Consider the following 20,242-nt stretch of genomic DNA (forward strand, 5'->3'; position numbering starts at 1 on the left):
TCTTGTTTATCCTCAGAACATTCCTGAGGAGCTATTGCCAGCTCCCTCTTGCAATAAGGAAACTGAGATTCAAAGATTTTAAATGGTTTCCCCAAGATTGCATAGCCTCTGATTCCTAAGTTCAGTGAGATCCCTATAGTAGCAGCTGTTTTCTATACTAACTTTACAGAGCTTGAAGACTTAACTCCTAAACTAGGATAGTAACAGGTTTTTCTCAAGGGCCAGTTCCGATCGATTGATAGTGGCTGCCTGGAGCTAAGGATTCCTAGATGCTGTCCATGTTTGTTGAGTAAGAATGCTGTGATCCATAAGCCATGTCTGGTATGGGTGGAGGAGGGTCCCTATAGAGCACACTCTTGACCTGAGGTTTCTGATCATCAGCTTCTACCTGCGGCTGTCCTCCTTTACAATCTTGGAGTCGCTGGAGAGCACTATTTGCCTGGCACTTGTTTGTTGCTACTTTAAGGGGCTTTGGTGTTCACTTTTCTGATGTGGCAAAATCACCTTTGCCTCTTTGCTCTCAGGAAGGATGCTAAGAGTCTGGGCAGAGACTCACTTCCTAGATATGGATTCTCACTGTTAGGTAATTTAGATACTTTAGAGTTATTACCAGCTCATCCCATAATATGGGCATAGAAAAGTGAGTTGAAGGTAAAAATTTAAAACTTCTGTGCCCCTGGGAGCCCCTCTGCAGTGCCCTCTCCCCTGGGGGCACCTCATCAGTAGGGGTACCTGGGGAGCTCACACCAGCAGCCCAAGCTCTTCATATAGAATTGGAGACACTCATCACAGTAGCTCTCAAACTTTAACTGCATCAAAATCACCTGGAGGGCTTGTTAAACCACAGATTCCGGGGTCCCACCTCCCAGAATTGCAGCTTCAGTCAGTCTGGGGTGAGGCCCAGGAATCTGCATTTCTAACAAGTTCCCATTCAGGCTCATACTTCTGGTTTCCCAACCATGCTTTGAGAACCACTAACTTGGACAGTACTTTTTTTTTTTTCTAATTAATTTTATGGCTGCATTGGGTCTTCATTGCTGCGCACGGGCTTTCTCTAGTTGCGGCAAGCGGGGGCTACTCTTTGTTGCGGTGCGCAGGCTTCTCATTGTGGTGGCTTCTCTTGCTACGGAGCATGGGCTCTAGGCATGTGGGCTTCAGTAGTTGTGGCTCACGGGCTCTAGAGCACAGGCTCAGTAGTTGTGGTGCACGGGCTTAGTTGCTCCATGGCATGTAGGATCTTCCCAGACCAGGGATCGAACCCGTGTCCCCTGCATTGGCAGGTGGATTCTTAACCACTGCGCACCAGGAAAGTCCCTGGACAGTACTTTTAACAGCTGCTGTAGAGCATGGTTTGTTTATAGGTGGTGTGTGGCCAGTTTCCCTACCTGTGGTGAAGGGTTTCTTTCCACAAACATTTAATGAGCACCTCAGACAGCACTGCCTGAGGGAGATTTAGAGGAATGTAAAGGCTTGTCCATCTGGGACTCTAATTTGGGATCATTAATTACATTGCTGTGTGAAAAGGGCTGCTCTCACCCTGTACTGTAAGCAGAAGGCCTGAGGCAGTGATTATGTGACAGGAGGCCTCCTGGGGGAGGTGATATTGGAGAGGAACCTGAGGAGGGAAAGTCGTTGGCCAGGTATGCAAAGAGGGGAAAAGAAACGAGGGGAGCCGGACTGTGCATCAGAGGCCTGGAGGTGCTGCACTGAGTGAGAAGAAAAGTTGTTTGTGGTGAGAATTCCATTGTAATTCTGATAGGAAGTGAAGTATCAACCTACAGTAACAAAGGTGGAAGCTTTTTGTTTATTGGAGTGCTTGTTACAGTGTACTTGGTACTGCGCTGAGTGTTTTACCTGCATGCCTTCATTTAATTCTCATACCCACCCTATGAGGTGTAGGTCCAACTGTAATCTTGACTTGTATTAGTTTCCTAGGACTGCAGTAAAAATAAAATACCGCAGACTGGGTGGTGTAAACAACAGAAAGTATTGTCTCGCAGTTTGGGAGGCTAGAGGTCTGAAATCAAGTTGTTGGCAGGGTTGGTTCCTTCTGAGAGTTATGAGGGAAGGATCTGTTCCAGGCCTCTCTCCTTAGCTTATCGGAGGTCGTCTTCCCTCTCTGTGTGTCTGTCTCTGTGTCCAAATTTAACCTTTTTATAAGGATACCAGTCATACTTGATTAGGGCCCACCGTAAAGACCTCACTTCAACTTGATTACCTCTGTACAGACCCTGTCTCCAAATAATATCATATTCTGAGGTAATGAGGGCTAGAACTTCAACATGTGAATTTGAGGAAACATGATACAACTCATTACACCATTTTACAGATGCAGAAATGGAAGCTTAGAGGGTTTAGATAAGCTGACCAAATCACACAACCGTTGGGTCCAACCATGTAAACTTGCCATTTTTATAGCTCAGAAACAGTTGAATAGTGGCAATGTCATACTTTAAACCTAAGAAGTAGCAGAACTGGGGCTTGTCGAAACCCAGGTCTGATTCACCTTGTGCTCTTTCACCCAGTGCTTCATTTGTTTACTAGCTTTTCCTTTTTTTCTGCTGTTTCCTCATGGTTCACTGGGAAAAGCAGTGGTGTGGAGATTAGGATACCAAGCCGCTAGGCTGTTTGTTTCTGGTTCTTGAGTTTCTGGATGAGATACTTTTATATTACAGTTTTCTATATTGCCTGTTTAAGGAGAGTGGTCGGAAATTGAGTATGTGAAATTTAAAATTCATTGCTAGTAAAATGTTAAATACCTATACATACACAGGTTATCTGAGTATAGATGTTCTATTCTTTTTTCTGTAAGAAGGGAATTACACCCCACCTTTTTTTTTTTTAACACCTTTCTTGGTCTAAAATTGCTTTACAATGGTGTGTTAGTTTCTGCTGTATAACAAAGTGAATCACCTATACATAAACATATATCCCCATATCTCCTCCCTCTTGCATCTCCCTCCCACCTTCCCTATCCCACCCCTCTAGGTGGTAAAAAAGCACTGAGCTGATCTCCCTGTGCTATGTGGCTGCTTCCCACTAGCTATCTATTTTACATTTGGTAGTGTATATATGTCCACGCCACTCTCTCACTTTGGCTCAGCTTACCCTTCCCCCTCCCCGTGTCCTCAAATCCATTCTCTACGTCTGCGTCTTTATTCCTGTGCTGCCCCTAGGTTGATTAGAACCACATTTTTTTTAGATTCCATATATGTGTGTTAGCATACGGTATTTGTTTTTCTCTTTCTGACTTACTTCACTCTGTATGACAGTCCCTAGGTCCATCCACCTCACTACAAATAACTCAATTTCGTTTCTTTTTATGGCTGAGTAATATTCCATTGTATATATGTGCCACATCTTCTTTATCCATTCATCTGTCAATGGAAACTTAGGTTGCTTCCATGGCCTGGCTATTGTCAATAGAGCTGCAATGAACATTTTGGTACATGACTCCTTTTGAATTATGGTTTTCTCAGGGTATATGCCCAGTAGCGACATTGCTGGGTCGTATGGTAATTCCATTTTTAGTTTTTTAAGGAACCTCCAAACTGTTCTCCATAGTGGTTGTATCAATTTACATTCCCATCAACAGTGCAAGAGGGTTCCCTTTTCTCCACACGCTCTCCAGCATTTATTGTTTGTAGATATTTTTGATGATGGCCGTTCTGACCAGTGTGACGTGATACCTCATTGTAGTTTTGATTTGCATTTCTCTAATGATTAGTGATGTTGAGCATCCTTTCATTTGTTTGTTGGCAATCTGTATATCTTCTTTGGAGAAATGTCTATTAGGTCTTCTGCCCATTTTTGGATTGGGTTGTTTGTTTTTTTTGATATTGAGCTGCATGAGCTGCCTGTATATTTTGGAGATTAATCCTTTGTCAGTTGCTTCGTTTGCAAAAATTTTCTCCCATTCTGCGGGTTGTCTTTTCGTCTTGTTTATTGTTTCCTTTGCCATGCAAAATCTTTTAAGCTTCATTAGGTCCCATTTGTTTATTTTTATTTTCACTACTCTAAGCGGTAGGTCAAAAAGGATGTTGCTGTGATTTATGTCATAGAGTGTTCTGCCTTTGTTTTCCTCTAAGAGTTTTATAGTGTCTGGCCTTATATTTTGAGTTTATTTTTGTGTATAGTGTTAACAAGTGTTCTAATTTCATTCTTCTACATATAGCTGTCCAGTTTTCCCAGCATCACTTATTGAAGAGGCTGTCTTTTCTCTATTGTATATTCTTGCCTCCTTTATCAAAGATAAGGTGACCATATGTGTGTGAGTTTATCTCTGGGCTTTCTATCCTGTTCCAATGATATATATTTCTGTTTCTTTGCCAGTACCATACTGTCTTGATTACTGTAGCTTTGTAGTATAGTCTGAAGTCAGTGAAACCGATCCCTCCAGCTCTGTTTTTCTTTCTCAAGATTGCTTTGGCTATTCAGGGTCGTTTGTGTTTCCATACAAATTGTGAAATTTTTTGTTCTAGTTCTGTGAAAAATGCCAGTGGTAGTTTGATAGGGATTGCATTGAATCTGTAGATTGCTTTGGGTAGTATAGTCATTTTCATGATGTTGATTCTTCCAATCCAAGAACATGGTATATCTCTCCATCTGTTGATATCATCTTTAATTTCTTTCAGCAGTGTCTTATAGTTTTCTGCATACAGGTCTTTTGTCTCCTTAGGTAGGTTTATTCCTAGGTATTTTATTCTTTTTCTTGCAGTGGTAAATGGGAGTGTTTCCTTAATTTCTCTTTCAGATTTTTCATCATTAGTGTATATGAATGCCAGAGATTTCTGTGCATTAATTTTGTATCCTGCTACTTTACGGAATCCATTGATTAGCTCTAGTAGTTTTCCAGTGGCATCTTTAGGATTCTCTATGTATACTATCATGTCATCTGCAAACAGTGACAGCTTTACTTCTTCTTTTCCAATTTGGATTCCTTTTATTTCTTTTTCTTCTCTGATTGCTGTGGCTAAAACTTCCAAAACTATGTTGAATAATAGTGGTGAGAGTGGACAACCTTTTCTTGTTCCTGATCTTAGTGGAAATGGTCAGTTTTTCACCATTGAGAACGATGTTGGCTGTGGGTTTGTCATATATGGCCTTCATTATGTTGAGGTAAGTTCCCTTTATGCCTACTTTCTGGAGAGTTTTTATCATAAATTTGTCAAAAGCTTTTTCTGCATGTATTGAGTTGAACATATGGTTTTTCTTCTTCAATTTGTTAATATGGTGTATCACATTGATTGGTTTGCGTATATTGAAGAATCCTTGCATTCCTGGGATAAACCCCACTTGATCATGGTGTATATCCTTTTAATGTGCTGTTGGATTTTTTTTTGTTAATGTTTTGTTGAGGATTTTTGCATCTGTGTTCATCAGTGATATTGGTCTGTAGTTTTTTTGTGACATCTTTGTCTGGTTTTGGTATCAGGGTGATGATGGCCTCATAGAATAAGTTTGGGAGTGTTCCTCCCTCTGCTATATTTTGGCAGAGTTTGAGAAGGATAGGTGTTAGCTCCTCTCTAAATGTTTGATAGAATTCGCCTGTGAAGCCATCTGGTCCTGGGCTTTTGTTTGTTGGAAGATTTTTAATCACAGTTTCAACTTCAGTGCTTGTGATTGGTCTGTTTATATTTTCTATTTCTTCCTGGTTCAGTCTCTGGAGGTTGTGCTTTTCTAAGAATTTGTCCATTTCTTCCAGATTGTCCATTTTATTGGCCCTTAGTTGCTTGTAGTAATCTCTTATGATCCTTTGTATTTCTGCAGTGTCAGTTGTTACTTCTCCTTTTTCATTTCTAATTGTATTGATTTGAGTCTTCTCCCTTTTTTTCTTGATGATTCTGGCTAGTGGTTTATCAATTTTGTTTATCTTCTCAAAGAACCAGCTTTTAGTTTTATTGATCTTAGCTATTGTTTCCTTCATTTCTTTTTCATTTATTTCTGATCTGATCTTTATGATTTATTTCCTTCTGCTAACTTTGTGGGGGTTTTTCGTTCTTCTTTCTCTAATTGCTTTAGGTATAAGGTTAGGTTGTTTATTTGAGATGTTTCTTGTTTCTTGAGGTAGGATTATATTGCTTTAAACTTCCCTCTTAGAACTGCTTTTGCTGCATCCCATAGGTTTTGGGTTGTCATGTTTTCATTGTCATTTGTTTCTAGGTATTTTTTGATTTCCTCTTGGATTTCTTCAGTGATCTCTTGGTTATTTAGTATTGTATTGTTTAGCCTCCATGTGTTTTTATTTTTCACAGATTTTTTCCTGTAATTGATATCTAGTCTGATAGCATTGCAGTCAGAAAAGATACTTGATATGATTTCAGTTTTCTTAAATTTACCAAGGCTTGATTTGTGACCCAAGATATGATCTTTCCTGGAGAATGTTCCATGAGCACTTGAGAAGAACGTGTATTCTGTTGTTTTTGGATGGAACGTCCTATAAATATCAATTAAGTCCATCTTGTTTAATGTATCTTTTATAGCTTGTGTTTCCTTATTTATTTTCATTTTGGATGATCTGTCCATTGGTGAAAGTGGGGTGTTAAAGTCCTTCACTATGATTGTGTTACTGTCCATTTCCCCTTTTATGGCTGTTAGTATTTGCTTTATGTGTTGAGGTGCTCCTATGTTGGGTGCATAAATATTTACAATTGTTATATCTTCTTCTTGGATTGATCCCTTGATCATTATGTAGTATCCTTCTTTGTCTCTTGTAATAGTCTTTATTTTAAAGTCTCTTTTGTCTGATATGAGAATTGCTACTCCAGCTTTCTTTTGATTTCCATTTGCATGGAATATCTTTTTCCATCCCCTCACTTTCAGTCTGTACGTGTCCCTAGATCTGAAGTGGGTTTCTTGTAGAGAGCATATATACAAGTCTTGTTTTTGTATCCATTCAGCCAGTCTGTGTTTTGGTTGGAGCATTTAATTCATTTCCATTTAAGGTAGTTATTGATATGTGTGTTCCTATTACCTTTTTCTTAATTGTTTTGGGTTTGTTATTGTAGGTCTTTTCCTCCTCTTGCGCTTCCTGCCTAGAGAAGTTCCTTAATCATTTGTTGTAGAGCTGGTTTGGTGGTGCTGAATTCTCTCAGCTTTTGCTTGTCTGTAAATGTTTTAATTTCTCCATCGAATCTGAATGAGATCCTTGCTGGGTAGAGTAATCTTAGTTGTAGGTTTTTCTCTTTCATCACTTTAAATATGTCCTTTCACTCCCTTCTGGCTTGCAGAGTTTCTGATGAAAGATTAGCTGTTAACCTTATGGGGATTCCCTTGTATGTTATTTGTTGTTTTTCCCTTGCTGCTTTTAATATGTTTTCCTTGTATTTAATATTTGAAAGTTTGATTAATATGTGTCTTGGTGTGTTTCTCCTTGGATTTATCCTCTATGGGACTCTTTGTGCTTCCTGGACTTGATTGACTATTTCCTTTCCCATATTAGGGAAGTTTTCAACTATAATCTCTTCAAATATTTTTTCAGTCCCTTTCTTTTTCTCTTCTTCTTCTGGGACCACTATAATTCTAATGTTGGTGCCTTTAATGTTGTCCCAGAGGTCTGTGAGACTGTCCTAAATTCTTTTCATTCTTTTTTCTTTATTCTGCTCTGTGCTATTTATTTCCACTATTTTATCTTCCAGGTCACTTATCCATTCTTCTGCCTCAGTTATTCTGCTATTGATTCCTTCTAGAGAATTTTTAATTTCCTTTATTGTGTTGTTCATCACTGTTTGTTTCCTCTTTAGTGCTTCTAAGTCCTTGTTAAACATTTCTTATATTTTCTCCATTCTGTTCCCAAGATTTTGGATATCTTTACTATCATTGCTCTGAATTCATTTTCAGGTAGACTGCCTATTTCTTCTTCATTTGTTTGGTCTGGTGGGTTTTTACCTTGCTCCTTCATATGCTGTGTATCTCTCTGTCTTCTCATTTTGCTTTACTTACTGTGTTTGGGGTCTCCTTTTCACAGGCTGCAGTTTCGTAGTTCCTGTTGTTTTTGGTGTCTGCCCTCAGTGAGTAGGGTTGGTTCAGTGGGTTGTGTAGGCTTCCTGGTAGAGGGTACTGATGCCTGTGTTCTGGTGGATGAGGTTGGATCTTGTCTTTCTGGTGGGCAGGACCACACCCGGTGGTGTGTTTTGGGGTGTCTGTGAACTTATTATGATTTTAGGCAACCTCTCTGCTAATGAGTGGGGTTGTGTTCCTGTCTTGCTAGTTGTTTGGCATAGGGTGTCCAGCACTGTAGCTTGCTGGTCGATGAGTGGAGCTGGGTCTTAGCATTGAGATGGAGATCTCTGGGAGAGCTTTCACCATTTGATATTACATGGGGTCGGGAGGTCTCTGGTGGACCAATGTCCTGAACTGGGCTCTCCCACTTCAGAGGCTCAGGCCTGACACCTGGCTCAAGCACAAAAACTGTCAGCCACCTGCCTGGTTGATGGGAGGAGTCTTGGTCAAAAGCAGATTCTGGGGAATTCCCTGGTCCAGTGGTTAAGACTCCGTGCTTTCACTGCAGGGGACACGAGTTCGATACCTGATTGAGGAACTGTGGCAGGCACCTGACACTTGAGAGAGCAGAATGGTTTAAAGTCAGAAGAAGTGGATGAAGTGATGTCTCAGTCACTCTCTGGTTGTGGAACCCAGGCACAGCCCAAATCTCCCTCAGCCTGTTTCTCGCATTAATGGAAGTTTGGAAGAAGTTGATTCCTGTCCTCATGGATGAGTTTGAGGGGTTCAAGACTTCAGTGGAGGAAGTACCTCCACTCAGCCCAAGGGCTCTTCCAACGTTGTCGGGCTCCGCCTGTCATTTGTGGCTGGTGCACCTCCTTCCTGGCCCTCAGCTGAGCTGGAAACAAACACGAGATGTTCTATTCTTAATTTCCATCTCAAACCAGCCTAAATGTTTTAAGCAACGTGCACTTGTATTATAAATACATTTTCTTGGAATTATTTCAGCATTCAGGGATTGAAGCAACTTAATTGTCTAGCTACAGAGATTTCAGACAAATAGTTTTGTCAGTACCCAAAGAATAATTCCATATTTTCTTCTCTAAGTATTTAAAACGAAAGAGCATTGCTCCAAATATGTAGATAGAAAGACTTTGTCATTTTTGGAATTTAAGCAAACTTTCATTGTGAGAAACTGGTGTACCACTGAAGTGGAAGAAAAATTAAAATATGAAGTGTTTAATTTTGACTGTGTTAGTTATATTCTACCATGTTTTCCAAACAAAAATTAGAGTGCATTGTTCACTTATGAAATCAGCAAGACAGAGAGGTGGCCATTGGCCTATCACTGGAATCTGAGATGTCTGGACCTTTTAAGTATAGCACATAGATGAGTAATAGTCCATCTAGGTTCTGAAACATAAATTTAATTATACTCCTGCATGTTTTAGAGAGCCCAGAACCCAAGAACTCAAAGATGACTAGGGGCTTGTGAACCCAGAGCCCCACCTCTCTCTTACTTTTCACAGCCACATTTCTTAAAAGGAATCTCTGTACTTATCACCCTTTTTCCTCCCCACCACCTGCCTCTCTCTTCAGCACTTCATCCTCCACCTATTCCAGACACTCAGGGATCCAGTAACTGGCTTCAGGTACCCTCTAGGCTAAGCACAGCACTGCCTAAGAAAATTTTCATGGACAAGGGCTCTTCCGTGGCTGAGATATGCAATTGAATTTTCAATCAGCAGTTACATTGTGTGTGTGTGTGTGCTGCCTTTATTGGGCTCCTGGTGCTGTGGCTGTGTGGGGAAGGCTGGAGTAAGCTTATTTTATGATTCCCATTATAATAAAATAATGCAATTAGCTTCTGGTTGGGAGGAGTGTCATCACTGGAGCCCTGATTTTGGTACTTCACGTTTTCATTAGTTCAGTGGTTGGTGACAGTGATTTTCAGTTCAGCCAAAAGTTTGATTCATTTAGAGGTAATGTGATTGTAGGGCGAGATTAGACAAAATACCCTGGACAGGAATTCCCGGTTGCCTGCTTCTCTCCATTACCCTAGGAATGTGGGAAATTACCTTGATGCAGTCTTAGCCTCCAAGGACACTGCCAGGCAAGCTCTCCCAGAGATTATGAGACAGAAAGGCTCAGACACCAAAGTGGGGTGTTGCAGTCACACGATTTATTCAATTTGAAAACATGCAGTGAGAAGCAAGGGGAAAAGATTCGAACACTTTAACATAGTTAGGTTAGGATATTAATAGGGTGAAAGGTCCATACCCTGGAACCTGTGCTTGCAATCTTTATATGTCCTGTCTCTGTGCGGTGTCAGCTTTCCCCAGTGATGGTGTGGTCACAAAGACCAGACCTGTGGTTGAACAAGGGGTCTTAGCAGATAAAAGGTGTCTGAAGCCAGCATAGGCTTGCTCCATCGGAGGGACGCAGGGCAAGTATACCTGGCCAATAGCTATAGCTCACTAGTAATTTGTCTGCATTTTGGGACAGAGTATACATGGGGCCAGAATTGGACATAATGGGTGTCACCAATGGGTGATCAATTTAGGATGATTTAGCTGTCAATATGGAGGCAACATGAGCTGGGCTTTATTATGTATCATTAATATTTTATTAGATAGGGAATATTTATTATTAACAATAATATAGTTATAAAAATGTATTATTACATTATATTATATCTAAATAAATACAATTGTAAATTAGATATTATTACGTTTATTAATATTTTATTCAATATGAATATTTACGATTTACTTTGTCCTTCCATCAGAACCCTTCTATTTATAAGTAACATTCTTATTTGTTTCATTCTTTTCATCTATATTTAACATAAAAACACTCCATTTATTTTGTTTTTTAACATATCTTACACGTTACTAACATACTATGTACACTATAAACATCTTTTTTTTTTTTAATATTTATTTATTTAGGCTGCACCATGTCTTAGTTGCATGCGGACTTCTTAGTTGTAGCATGCGAACTCTTATTTGTGGCATGCATGTGGGATCTACTTCCCTGACCAGGGATCAAACCTGGGCCCCCTGCATTGGGAGCGCAGAGTCTTACCCACTGGACCAGCAGGGAAGTCCTGTACGCTATACACATCTTATGAATTGCGCCTGAGTCTTACAAACTACTTGTTTTCTCATTGTCTATGGAAAATCTTAAGAGTTTCATCCATCTGATTTTTACTTTGTCCTCTATACCAGTTTTTAAAAGAACTTTTAAGTATTTATTCAGCAAATTATGGTATATTCATACAAATGGAATATTATGCAGCTAGAAAAATGATAATATAGATCTATATTGCCATGAAAAAATTAGTCAAACGATATTCCTATGTAGAAATAACAGGTAGCAAAAGAGCGTGTCTAGTATAGTCCCAGGTATATAACGTTATGTATGATATCTGCATGCTTACCTGTGCATGGAGGTACCTGGAAGGACGCTCATCGAATTATTAACAGTAGTTTGCTCTGGATGATGACACTTTAGTCGCATTTTACTGTTTTTTGTGTGATCTACTGTATGGCTTGTGTAAATAAACAAGTATCATTTATTTAAAAATAACTGAAATCCAAACATATGTGTATATATAAATACGTATGCAAATCAGCATACCAAGAGGATTATAAGATCAGACCCTTTCGTTTGTAAACCAAAGACGTTTTGCAAGTAGAGAATTATTTTCTGACCTTGGAAATGTTTTACCTCCCTTCAAAATGGTAACCTTCCTGTCTTGGGTCAGAGAATTGTAACCAAGTCCCTTTAGCAGAATGTCCTAAACCTCCCTGATGATAAGACTCACCCTGGTGGGTACCTGCTAAAAATGTAAATTTCCCCAGGGCCCTTCTCAGATCCACTGAATCAGTATCTCAGGGAGGGACCTGGGATACCTCAGGTGATTCTTATCATCAGGAAAATTTAGGAAGCTGTTCTTATAGAAACAAATGCTATGAGCCATGTTTCAAGCTTTAGAGCCATGTTTCACGCTTTATCGAATGCCTCTTGGAAGTGCCTTTCCCAGGCCCAGCTTCCTTTGTTTTAAGAGGCCTGCACTGTTTTGCGTGGCTGCCCTGGAAAACTGTCTGTTTGCAGCTTTTTTCTAAGGCCACTTTCAGGTCTTAGGATCCTTTGACAGTCAAGGAGACACTTCAACAATTTCAGTCTGTGTCTATCAGGGTACTGAGATCTTAGGGCTAGAGGATTCTGTTGATAATTTTTTTAAAAGAAATTCAGGTGTTGCCAGGGACCCCTCTGGTCTTCCTGGAGGACTTGTGTATCACGTGGACAGTCCCCTGGGCCTCTCTCACCTTGGATTCCCTCCCTTGCATGGGAGATGAGGGCATTTTTCCTTAAAAAGGAAAATTATTACCTTATTAAAGTGTTTTTCTTAAGGAACTTATTCTGGGAGAGGGACCGCTGGAATTCTTAGCACCAGAATCATATTTGAATTGAGAATTCTAATTCCTGGCTCACTAGCTGGAGTCAAATGACATTTGCGGCATTTACCTTTCTAATATTGTAGAGGAAGATTTTCACAAATATTCCTCAGCATTGTTTGTTCGGTTGTTGTATCAGCAAAACCCCTCTTAAGTTCTGTTAAAAGGAGCCAAAAGGAAAACAACAATGATAACAACCAAAGACTTACCTCTACCCCAACTGTGTGCAATTGTTTTATTGCTGTAGAGGCGAGGGGCCAGAGAGCAGTGATGAGAATGGGCTTTGAGTCCAGTAGGTCTGGAGTCTTACCCACCATCTACTCCGTGATGACCTTGGGCAAGCTGTTTTCCTCCGGGAAGTTTGGTTTCCTCATCTTAAAGTAGGGCAATAATGCCAAATATACAGGGGCGATGCGAGGATTTACATTAAATCAGTTAAAGTAGTGTTTGAAAGATTTTGCGGCACACAATGTGCCTTTAATCAATTACTTTCTATCCAGGTTTTTTTGGTTTTTTTGTTTTTTAATGGAGGGTTAACAAGCGGCACCTGTCCCTGAAGAGTGTGGATTTTATATACTCTGCAATGTAAATAGTAGTGAAATAATAAAAAAATATATCAAAACGCAGAGCACAGTGCCTCTAGGACCCAGGGCACCTTGCCAGGAGGGGAGGGTTCCCCCACAGGCAGAGTGCTCTCTCTAGCAGGGTCTGTCCAGATGAGACCATACCCCAGAAAGTGCTTTTAGGATCTCCAGGTTTGGAGTTGGATTATGCTTTATCTCAACTCCCTGTTAATCAGGCTGAGTACGCCTTGCCTTGCCTGCCAGCCTGAGCACACCCAGACCAGCCCCATAAGTCTCCTAGAAGCCTGCCCATTGACAGCCTTGCACCCCAAGGTCAGCCCAGACCACAGCCACCTCCTTCCAGCCAGAACTGCCCCCCGTAATGCCAGTCTGGGGCCTCCTCAGACGTATAATCCATGCAGCTGACTCTGAGTTGCACAGCTAATTCTTTTGACAACTTTGTGGCCAGGTGAACCCATTGCTGAGTTCTTACACAGGGCGGGGCGGGTATGGGGGATGCTGGGGTTTGGAGTTTGTGCCACTGGCAGGGAGAGGAGAGGCGAATAGAAGGCAGCATCCATTTAGAACTGAGAACTTTCTCTCCCCGTTAAGTCTGATTCCTGATGTGTTCATCCTTTTTGCTCTTACTCTAACCCTTTTCATTGTAGTGATGATAGCAGCAATGCCAACATGTTACCAATGGTGGTAATAATGATGATGATGTTTAAAAAGAGGGGGCCCTTTCTTGGGCTGTTCTCCCTTCCTGCTGTTGTTCCTCTCTGGTCTTCACTTCCCCTAAACAAACCTGCTACCGCCCCCCCACCCCTTTCATACCCCTGCACTGGGCTCTCTGAAACCCTTGATTCACAGTAAATGAAACACTCAGCTGGACTCCACCTCCTTGCTTTAATTTAGACTTGGCTTTCTCCTGAGGGCATTGCTTCCTGATAACTACCTCAAGGGATGCTTCCTACTTTAGATGGAAAGAGAAATCTAAGCAGGAGCTGGCTCTGTGGTCCAGGCAGAGAAGCTCCAACAAAGGCTCTGGGGCAGAAATGAGCTTGGCAGGGTCTCAAGAGCAACAACTACAAAGAAAGACCAGTGTAGCTCCAGGAAGTGAGGTTGGGAGTCTGCAGCCTGAGCTGTGCTTGGAGAACGCAGCAGGGTCCACTCATGTAGGACGTGGAGGCTGCCTTAGCTCAGGCTGCTATAACAGAACACCACGGAAAAGGTGGCTTAAACAACAGACATTTACTTCTCACAGTTCTGGTGGCTGAGAAGTCCAAGATCAAGGTGCTGGCAGACTTGGTTCTTAGTGAGGGCCCTCTTGCTGGCTTGTGGACGGCCACCTTGTCGCTGTGTGCTTACAGGGCCATTCCTAGGTGCACGCACGTGGAGTTAGCAAACTTTGAAAGTGAGCAAGGATAACATTAAATAACGAAAGGTGAAGGCATGAGGGGCAGAGCAAAACTTTGAATGCCTCTCTCCTGGATGTTCTTTTAGGGGCTGTGGGTGGCTGCTTGTGGAAGAAGGAGTCCTTTAAGTGAATATGCACAGTTATTGGTATGGTCCTTTGATTTGGAAAGTTATGCCGGGCCTTGTCTCCTGAAAAGTGCCCTTTCCTCAGGCAGAGTTTTAACTGTCAGCACCTCAGTCGTACATGTACTTGAGCAATTCTTGTGCCTTGTCATTGTTTGTTTACATGTCTTTCTCTTCATGCTGTGAGCAAGCCCCCTGTTTTATATTGCCTTTATCTTCTGTATACCTACCCCAGGGTACATGCTAGGCATTCAAGAAACACTTATTCACCAGCTCGGTGCTTTGTGATCGCCTGGAGGGGTGGGATAGGGAGGGTGGGAGGGAGGGAGACGCAAGAGGGAAGAGATATGGGAACATATGTAAAAAATAAAAAATTTAAAAAAAAAGAAACACTTATTGAAGAAGAGTGTCTTTATAATTCTAATCTGCCATCCAGTGTGCAGGCCAATTAAATTGCTCAGTTAGCCTGGAACTTTTCATGTCAGGTTCCTTTGCTCCCATTTAATCATACTTTATAATCATGTTGCAAATATGTATGTAAGCGCACGTGCGTGTGTGTGTGTGTGTATCCCCAAATCTTAACATTCTTGAGGAAATCTAATTAAAAGTGTTTAGTTTATTACATTTATTTGAGGTCTTCTGACTATAATTTAAGGATCTTACACTGTAATACATAATGACAAGTGTTGAAAAATTATCTATTGCACAAACAATAACTAAAATTTAAAAAGAAAAATACACACAATCCTATCCATTCATCAAACCATGTTCTCATATAGTTTCCAGTTCTTTTCTTTTGTAATTTCTTGGTTATTGCCATCAGGATAGATACTTTTTTTTTTTTTTTTGGCTGCACTGCATGGCTTGCGGGATCTTAGTTCCCCAACCAAGGATCAAACCCGTGCCCCTTGTAATGAAAGCGTGGAGTCTTAACCACTGGACTGCCAGGAAAGTCCCAGACTTCTTTATATAATTTTAAATGATGGCTTGCTATGCCAATTAAGTTGATTTTTTGTAATTTAATAGCCCTCCATCCTTGGACATTGATGGTTTCCACCTTGTGTTATTATAAATAGGCATACAATGAAGTGCTGTCCCACCTCCCAGTCACCCTCTGTCATCTAACTTCCAGTCCCATCTTGCCATTGAAACAGCGCTGGCCAGGATGAGCAGTGGTCCTCTTCCTGGTGAATGTCTTCTGTTGTTATCTTAGTTGAACTCCTCAAAGTTCCATGTTGGCTGTTCTTCCCTTCTTGAAATTCATTTTTCTCTTGACTTTTTGGACACCTTGCACCAGAGGATTTTTTCCTTCCCCTTCTGGCAGTTCCTCTTTTATCTCTACTCTGAGGACTTAAGCTTGCCCCTTAAATATTGGCATTCCCAGGGTTGGGTTCTATCCTTATTCTTCTTCTGCCTCAGTCTTCATCACTTCTCTGAAAAGTCTCTTTATGTCCCATGACTTCAGCTTTCTTGATACATTGGCGATTTCCAAATCTCTTCCTCCACCTCAAATCTCTCTACGCAAACACTCATCAATACCTGGCATATAGTAGATACTTGAGCATCTCCACCTGGAGAACGCGTAGTCCTCAGAACCCAATCAGTACTTAATCGAATTCACCATCCTTCCTCAAGCCCCTCTCAACATCTGCTCCCACTCCTGTGTTTCCTATTTTGGCAAAAGGCACCGTCATCGACTTCGTTAAGCCAGAAACCTAAGAGTCACCGTAGACTTGCTTCCCTCTTCCTTACCGCGCATCTGGTCAGGCAGGCACCCAGTCTGCTCATTACACTTCCTTAATTTCTCTTGAAGTGGCTCCTTTTGTCTAACTTCATAGCCGCATCATCTCTCACCTGCATTCCCACAAAAATCCATTTTTTTTTTTTTTTTTTTTGCTGGTCTTGTCATTCTTACTGATGCCCCTCCCCACAACTGCCACCCAACTGATCCGTCTTTCAAGAAGCTGACAGAGTGATCTTCATAAAATGCCAGTCTAATCCCTCTTCTATTGTGTCACAGTGGAACACTGCCCCTGCTTGTCTGGACAGCCTTACTTCCTGGCACCTCAAGAGCAAGCCCATGGTCTTCCTTCCTTGTTTCTCTACTTGTTATTTATTGCCTTCATCTGGAAAGTTCTTGCCCCTCTTTTTGTCTCACAAACTCATTCCTACCTGTCCTTTAGAATGTGTAAGCTACCTCATTTCCGGAAAGCCTTCCCTAAACTCCATACCCCTAGTCTGGTGAGGAACACCTCTCCTGAAAGCCCCCAGACTACCCTGAGTCTGCCAGGAATGTCAACACTCACGTGGTTTCTTATAATTTACTGATTGTCTACTACAATAAACTGACTCTCTGAGGATAGAGCCTAAGTCTTTTATGAGGGGGTTCAGACTTGACAGAAGGTGTTTGGTAATTACTTGTTGGATAGAAGGTCTTCAGAGAAAAAAATTCTAGGAGTGGGGTTCACATGTGCACACCCACATGTGAAAAATATGTACTACTATAACTTGTTTTTCCAAAGAGTTGTATTGATTTATACTGCCACCAGCAATGCTACTGTATCAATTGAATCACTTTTTTTCAACATCTGAGTCAGAACTATGTATTGTGCCAAAATATTTGTATTTCTACTGTAAAAGTATGTCATCATTTGGAGTAGTGTGATGCAATAGAACTGTCTGCAGTGATGGAAATATTCTATATCTACACTGTCCAATGTAACCACTAGCCACATGTGGCTACTGACTGAGCACTGGAAATGTGACTAATGTGACTAAGAAACTGAATTTTTTGTTTCCTTTAATTTCAGTTAATTTTTAAAAATAAATTAATCTATTTTATTTATTTATTTTTGGTTGCATTGGGTCTTCGTTGCTGTGCGCGGGCTTTCTCTACTTGCGGCGAGTGGGGGCTACTCTTTCTTGCGGTGCACGGGCTTCTCATTGCAGTAGCTTCTCTAGTTGTGTAGCTCAGGCTCTAGGCGGTGGGCCTCAGTAGTTGTGGCACACGGGCTCAGTAGTTGTGGCTCGCGGGCTCTAGAGCGCAGGCTCAGTAGCTGTGGCGCACGGGGCTTAGTTGCTCCGCGGCACGTGGGGTCTTCCCAGACCAGGACTCAAACCCATGTCCCCTGCGTTGGCAGGCGGATTCTTAACCACTGCACCACCAGGGAAGCCCTAATTTTAGTTAATTTAAATGTGAATGTATTCAATACTCACATGTGGCAAGTGGTTATCATATTGGACTGTAGAACTCTAGTGAGAAAAAGGAAATCATTCAGCAGATATAATTGCTACATTCTGGGTTCCCTTGTTCCTCTTTAAATGCTTAGTGGTGTAAGCTCATGTCACTAAGGTGTGACCAGTTCACAAATGCTGCCATTGTTATTATTTGTCCGAACCGCCTAATTTGGGAAACATTTTTTTAAAATGGCTCTTTCATCAGGAGAGTAACACCTTACATCAGGAATACAGCCAAAACGTCTAATTCTGGAGACTTGAAGGAAAATGGGAAATGTTACTCACAGTGCTTTTTATTCAGAGGCAGGCACTTAGCCATTCCAGAGGAGGCCAGAAGCCTCACACTTTCAGAGAGGCATCTGCTGTACTTGTTTTTCCACATACACTGCCAAACTTGTTTTGATTAGGCAGGAAGTGAAGCAACTTTTCAGGGAGAGAGCCCGGCATCTGTATCTTGTCAGCTGGTCAGATCAAACCAACATGGTTTCCTTAAGATTTCAAATCCACCATTATATTTTTAATCAGTGTACCTGTTTTGATTCTCCAAATAATTTACATGCTCTTAAAATAAGGAAACGTTTATTTATCGTGCACAATTCTTTATACATAGAGGACTCTAAAACGAATAAATGTACTGAGTTGAATTCGATGAATCCTGCCTGATAAGCATTTGTGACCTACTTTTTTAAAGAAAGCCTTTGAAAAGCTGGTGATGGGAGAGGAGTTTTAATCGCTTTACTGGAGTTATTGGAAATGTGCCAAAGAGATAACCTGGAGTGTATTTTTCTCCAAAGTCGTGTTTTAAACGTAGGGGTACAGTGTGTGTGTGTGTGTGTGTGTGTGTGTGTGTGTGTGTGTAGGGGTACAGTGTGTGTGTGTGTCTGTGTGTGTGTGTCTGTGTGTGTGTGTGTGTGTGTCTCCTCTAGGCAGGACAGAAAAAACTTTTCGGTTTCTGCAAACCTCTCCAGAAAGGGTTCGTACAGGATGCGCACGCGACCTTGAGGGAAGAACCCGTGGACAAACAGGCCGCCCAGGGCTCGCTGCTACACGCAAACTTGCAGCGCTCCCCCGGCGGGCGCCCGGAGCCGGACCTGCTGCTCGCAGAGATCGCCCCGGAGCGAACCATCAGGTCCGCCGGTGGGGGGGTTGGGTGTCGGGGCCGCGGGACGCTCTGTCCTCAGGATCCCCCTGCTGCTGCCGCCCTCCTTCGTCCCCGGCCGGGAGTCGCGCGTGACACGGCCCTCTGCGGGCCCCTCGAGGGTGCGGCGCCGGCGAACCCTCCCCCGGGTCGCGCGGGGGTGGTAGCGGCCCGTTTGAGAGTTTCCCGGGCCAGGCGGCGGGCGCAGAGGCGCTGCCTCGGGCCGGGGGCGGGCCGACGCCGCGCCGAGGGGGGAGGGACAAAGGGGTGGGTTCCCGCGGGCCGGCACCTGGCTAAAACCCGGCTGCGGGTCGGAGGACCGACCTGCCGCCCAGAGGAGGAGAAGGAGGAGGTGGAGCCGGGTCCTGGACTTGCGCGCCCACGCGGGACCCGCGCCTGAAGATGCCGGTGCGAGGAGATCGCGGGTTTCCACCCCGGCGGGAGATGTCAGGTTGTCTCCAAGTAAGTGCCCTCTTGCGTCCCGCTTGGTTGGGAGAAGGGTCGCGAGGACGGGGCATGGGAGCGCGTGGTGGGCTTCCCAGATGCGCATTAGGTGGCTGGGATTCTCCCATCCGGAGGTGGGGTTGAGGGCAGGGACTAGGTTTCACCGGACAGGGGTGGTGTCTCGTGGCCTCCAGGGCTCCTGGACCCTTTTCTCTGTTCTCTAAAGTCACTTGGATTTCAGGTTAAGTCGGAAGTAGGGAAGACTGTCTTGAACTCTGTCTTGGATCGGTGCTACTTCGGAGGCATCTCGTTGTTCCTGTTGTGTCGCCTGCCCTATGCCTTTGTGTTTTCCTTCTCAGTTTCAAACCGCACTCTCTACTTGATGCAAAATTACAGGCGTGTGTGCGTGAGACAAACTGACAACTCTCTGGAGACCAGAATCCTCTCTTTCCCTTTTAATCAGTTGCCTCTGCAATATAGGTAAAAGTTATTTGCAATAGGGAATGGATATGTACTCTGGTATTATCTTACCTGTCACCAGTTCCTTTTCTTTTGTGTCTTCATTTGTAAAGTTTCTCCTTTACACAGTAGTTTATTTTAAGTTATAAATAATCAGCGTTTTGACTGCAGGGTTTTAACATTCTTGAAATGTGGATGAACTTGGGAGTGAATACTCCAGGGCTTAGTAATGGAAAGGAATACAGCCTCCCACCTCTATTTTAGCTTCAGTTCTTAGGCAGCGCTGCTTCCTTGGCAGCTGTCTGGCCTGAGTAATGGTTGTGGTTTTCCTGCAGTTCCCAGTGTAGACTCATCCCATCCTAGAAATTGTCCTCCCTCCCTCCCTCCTCCCTCCCTCCCTCCTCCCTCCCTCCTCCCTCCTCCCTCCCTCCTCCCTCCTCCCTCCCTCCTCCCTCCTC

The 20,242-nt window shown here is 42.6% G+C and overlaps 1 protein-coding gene across 7 annotated transcripts in view; it reads left to right on the forward strand.

The window, feature by feature from the left end:
- TJP2 (tight junction protein 2) overlaps positions 1 to 20,242 on the forward strand; it is a 134,036-nt gene that overhangs the window by 30,258 nt on the left and 83,536 nt on the right. For 3 of the 7 annotated variants that reach the window (XM_029202533.1, XM_029202536.1, XM_029202540.1), the window contains exon 1: positions 19,176 to 19,343. The exons of 3 other annotated variants lie outside the window; for them this stretch is intronic. In XM_029202533.1, coding sequence (XP_029058366.1) covers positions 19,284 to 19,343 — 60 coding nt within the window. In that variant the 5' untranslated portion in view covers positions 19,176 to 19,283. Of the gene's footprint in view, positions 1 to 1,350; positions 1,641 to 19,175; positions 19,344 to 20,242 lie in introns of those variants that run through there. One more of the 7 variants, XM_029202535.1, reaches the window with a different exon arrangement.

This window comes from Monodon monoceros, unplaced genomic scaffold, assembly GCF_005190385.1.
Source record: "Monodon monoceros isolate NGI ecotype Baffin Bay Population unplaced genomic scaffold, NGI_Narwhal_1 Super_Scaffold_5, whole genome shotgun sequence".
In the NCBI taxonomy this organism is placed as follows: Eukaryota; Metazoa; Chordata; class Mammalia; order Artiodactyla; family Monodontidae; genus Monodon; species Monodon monoceros.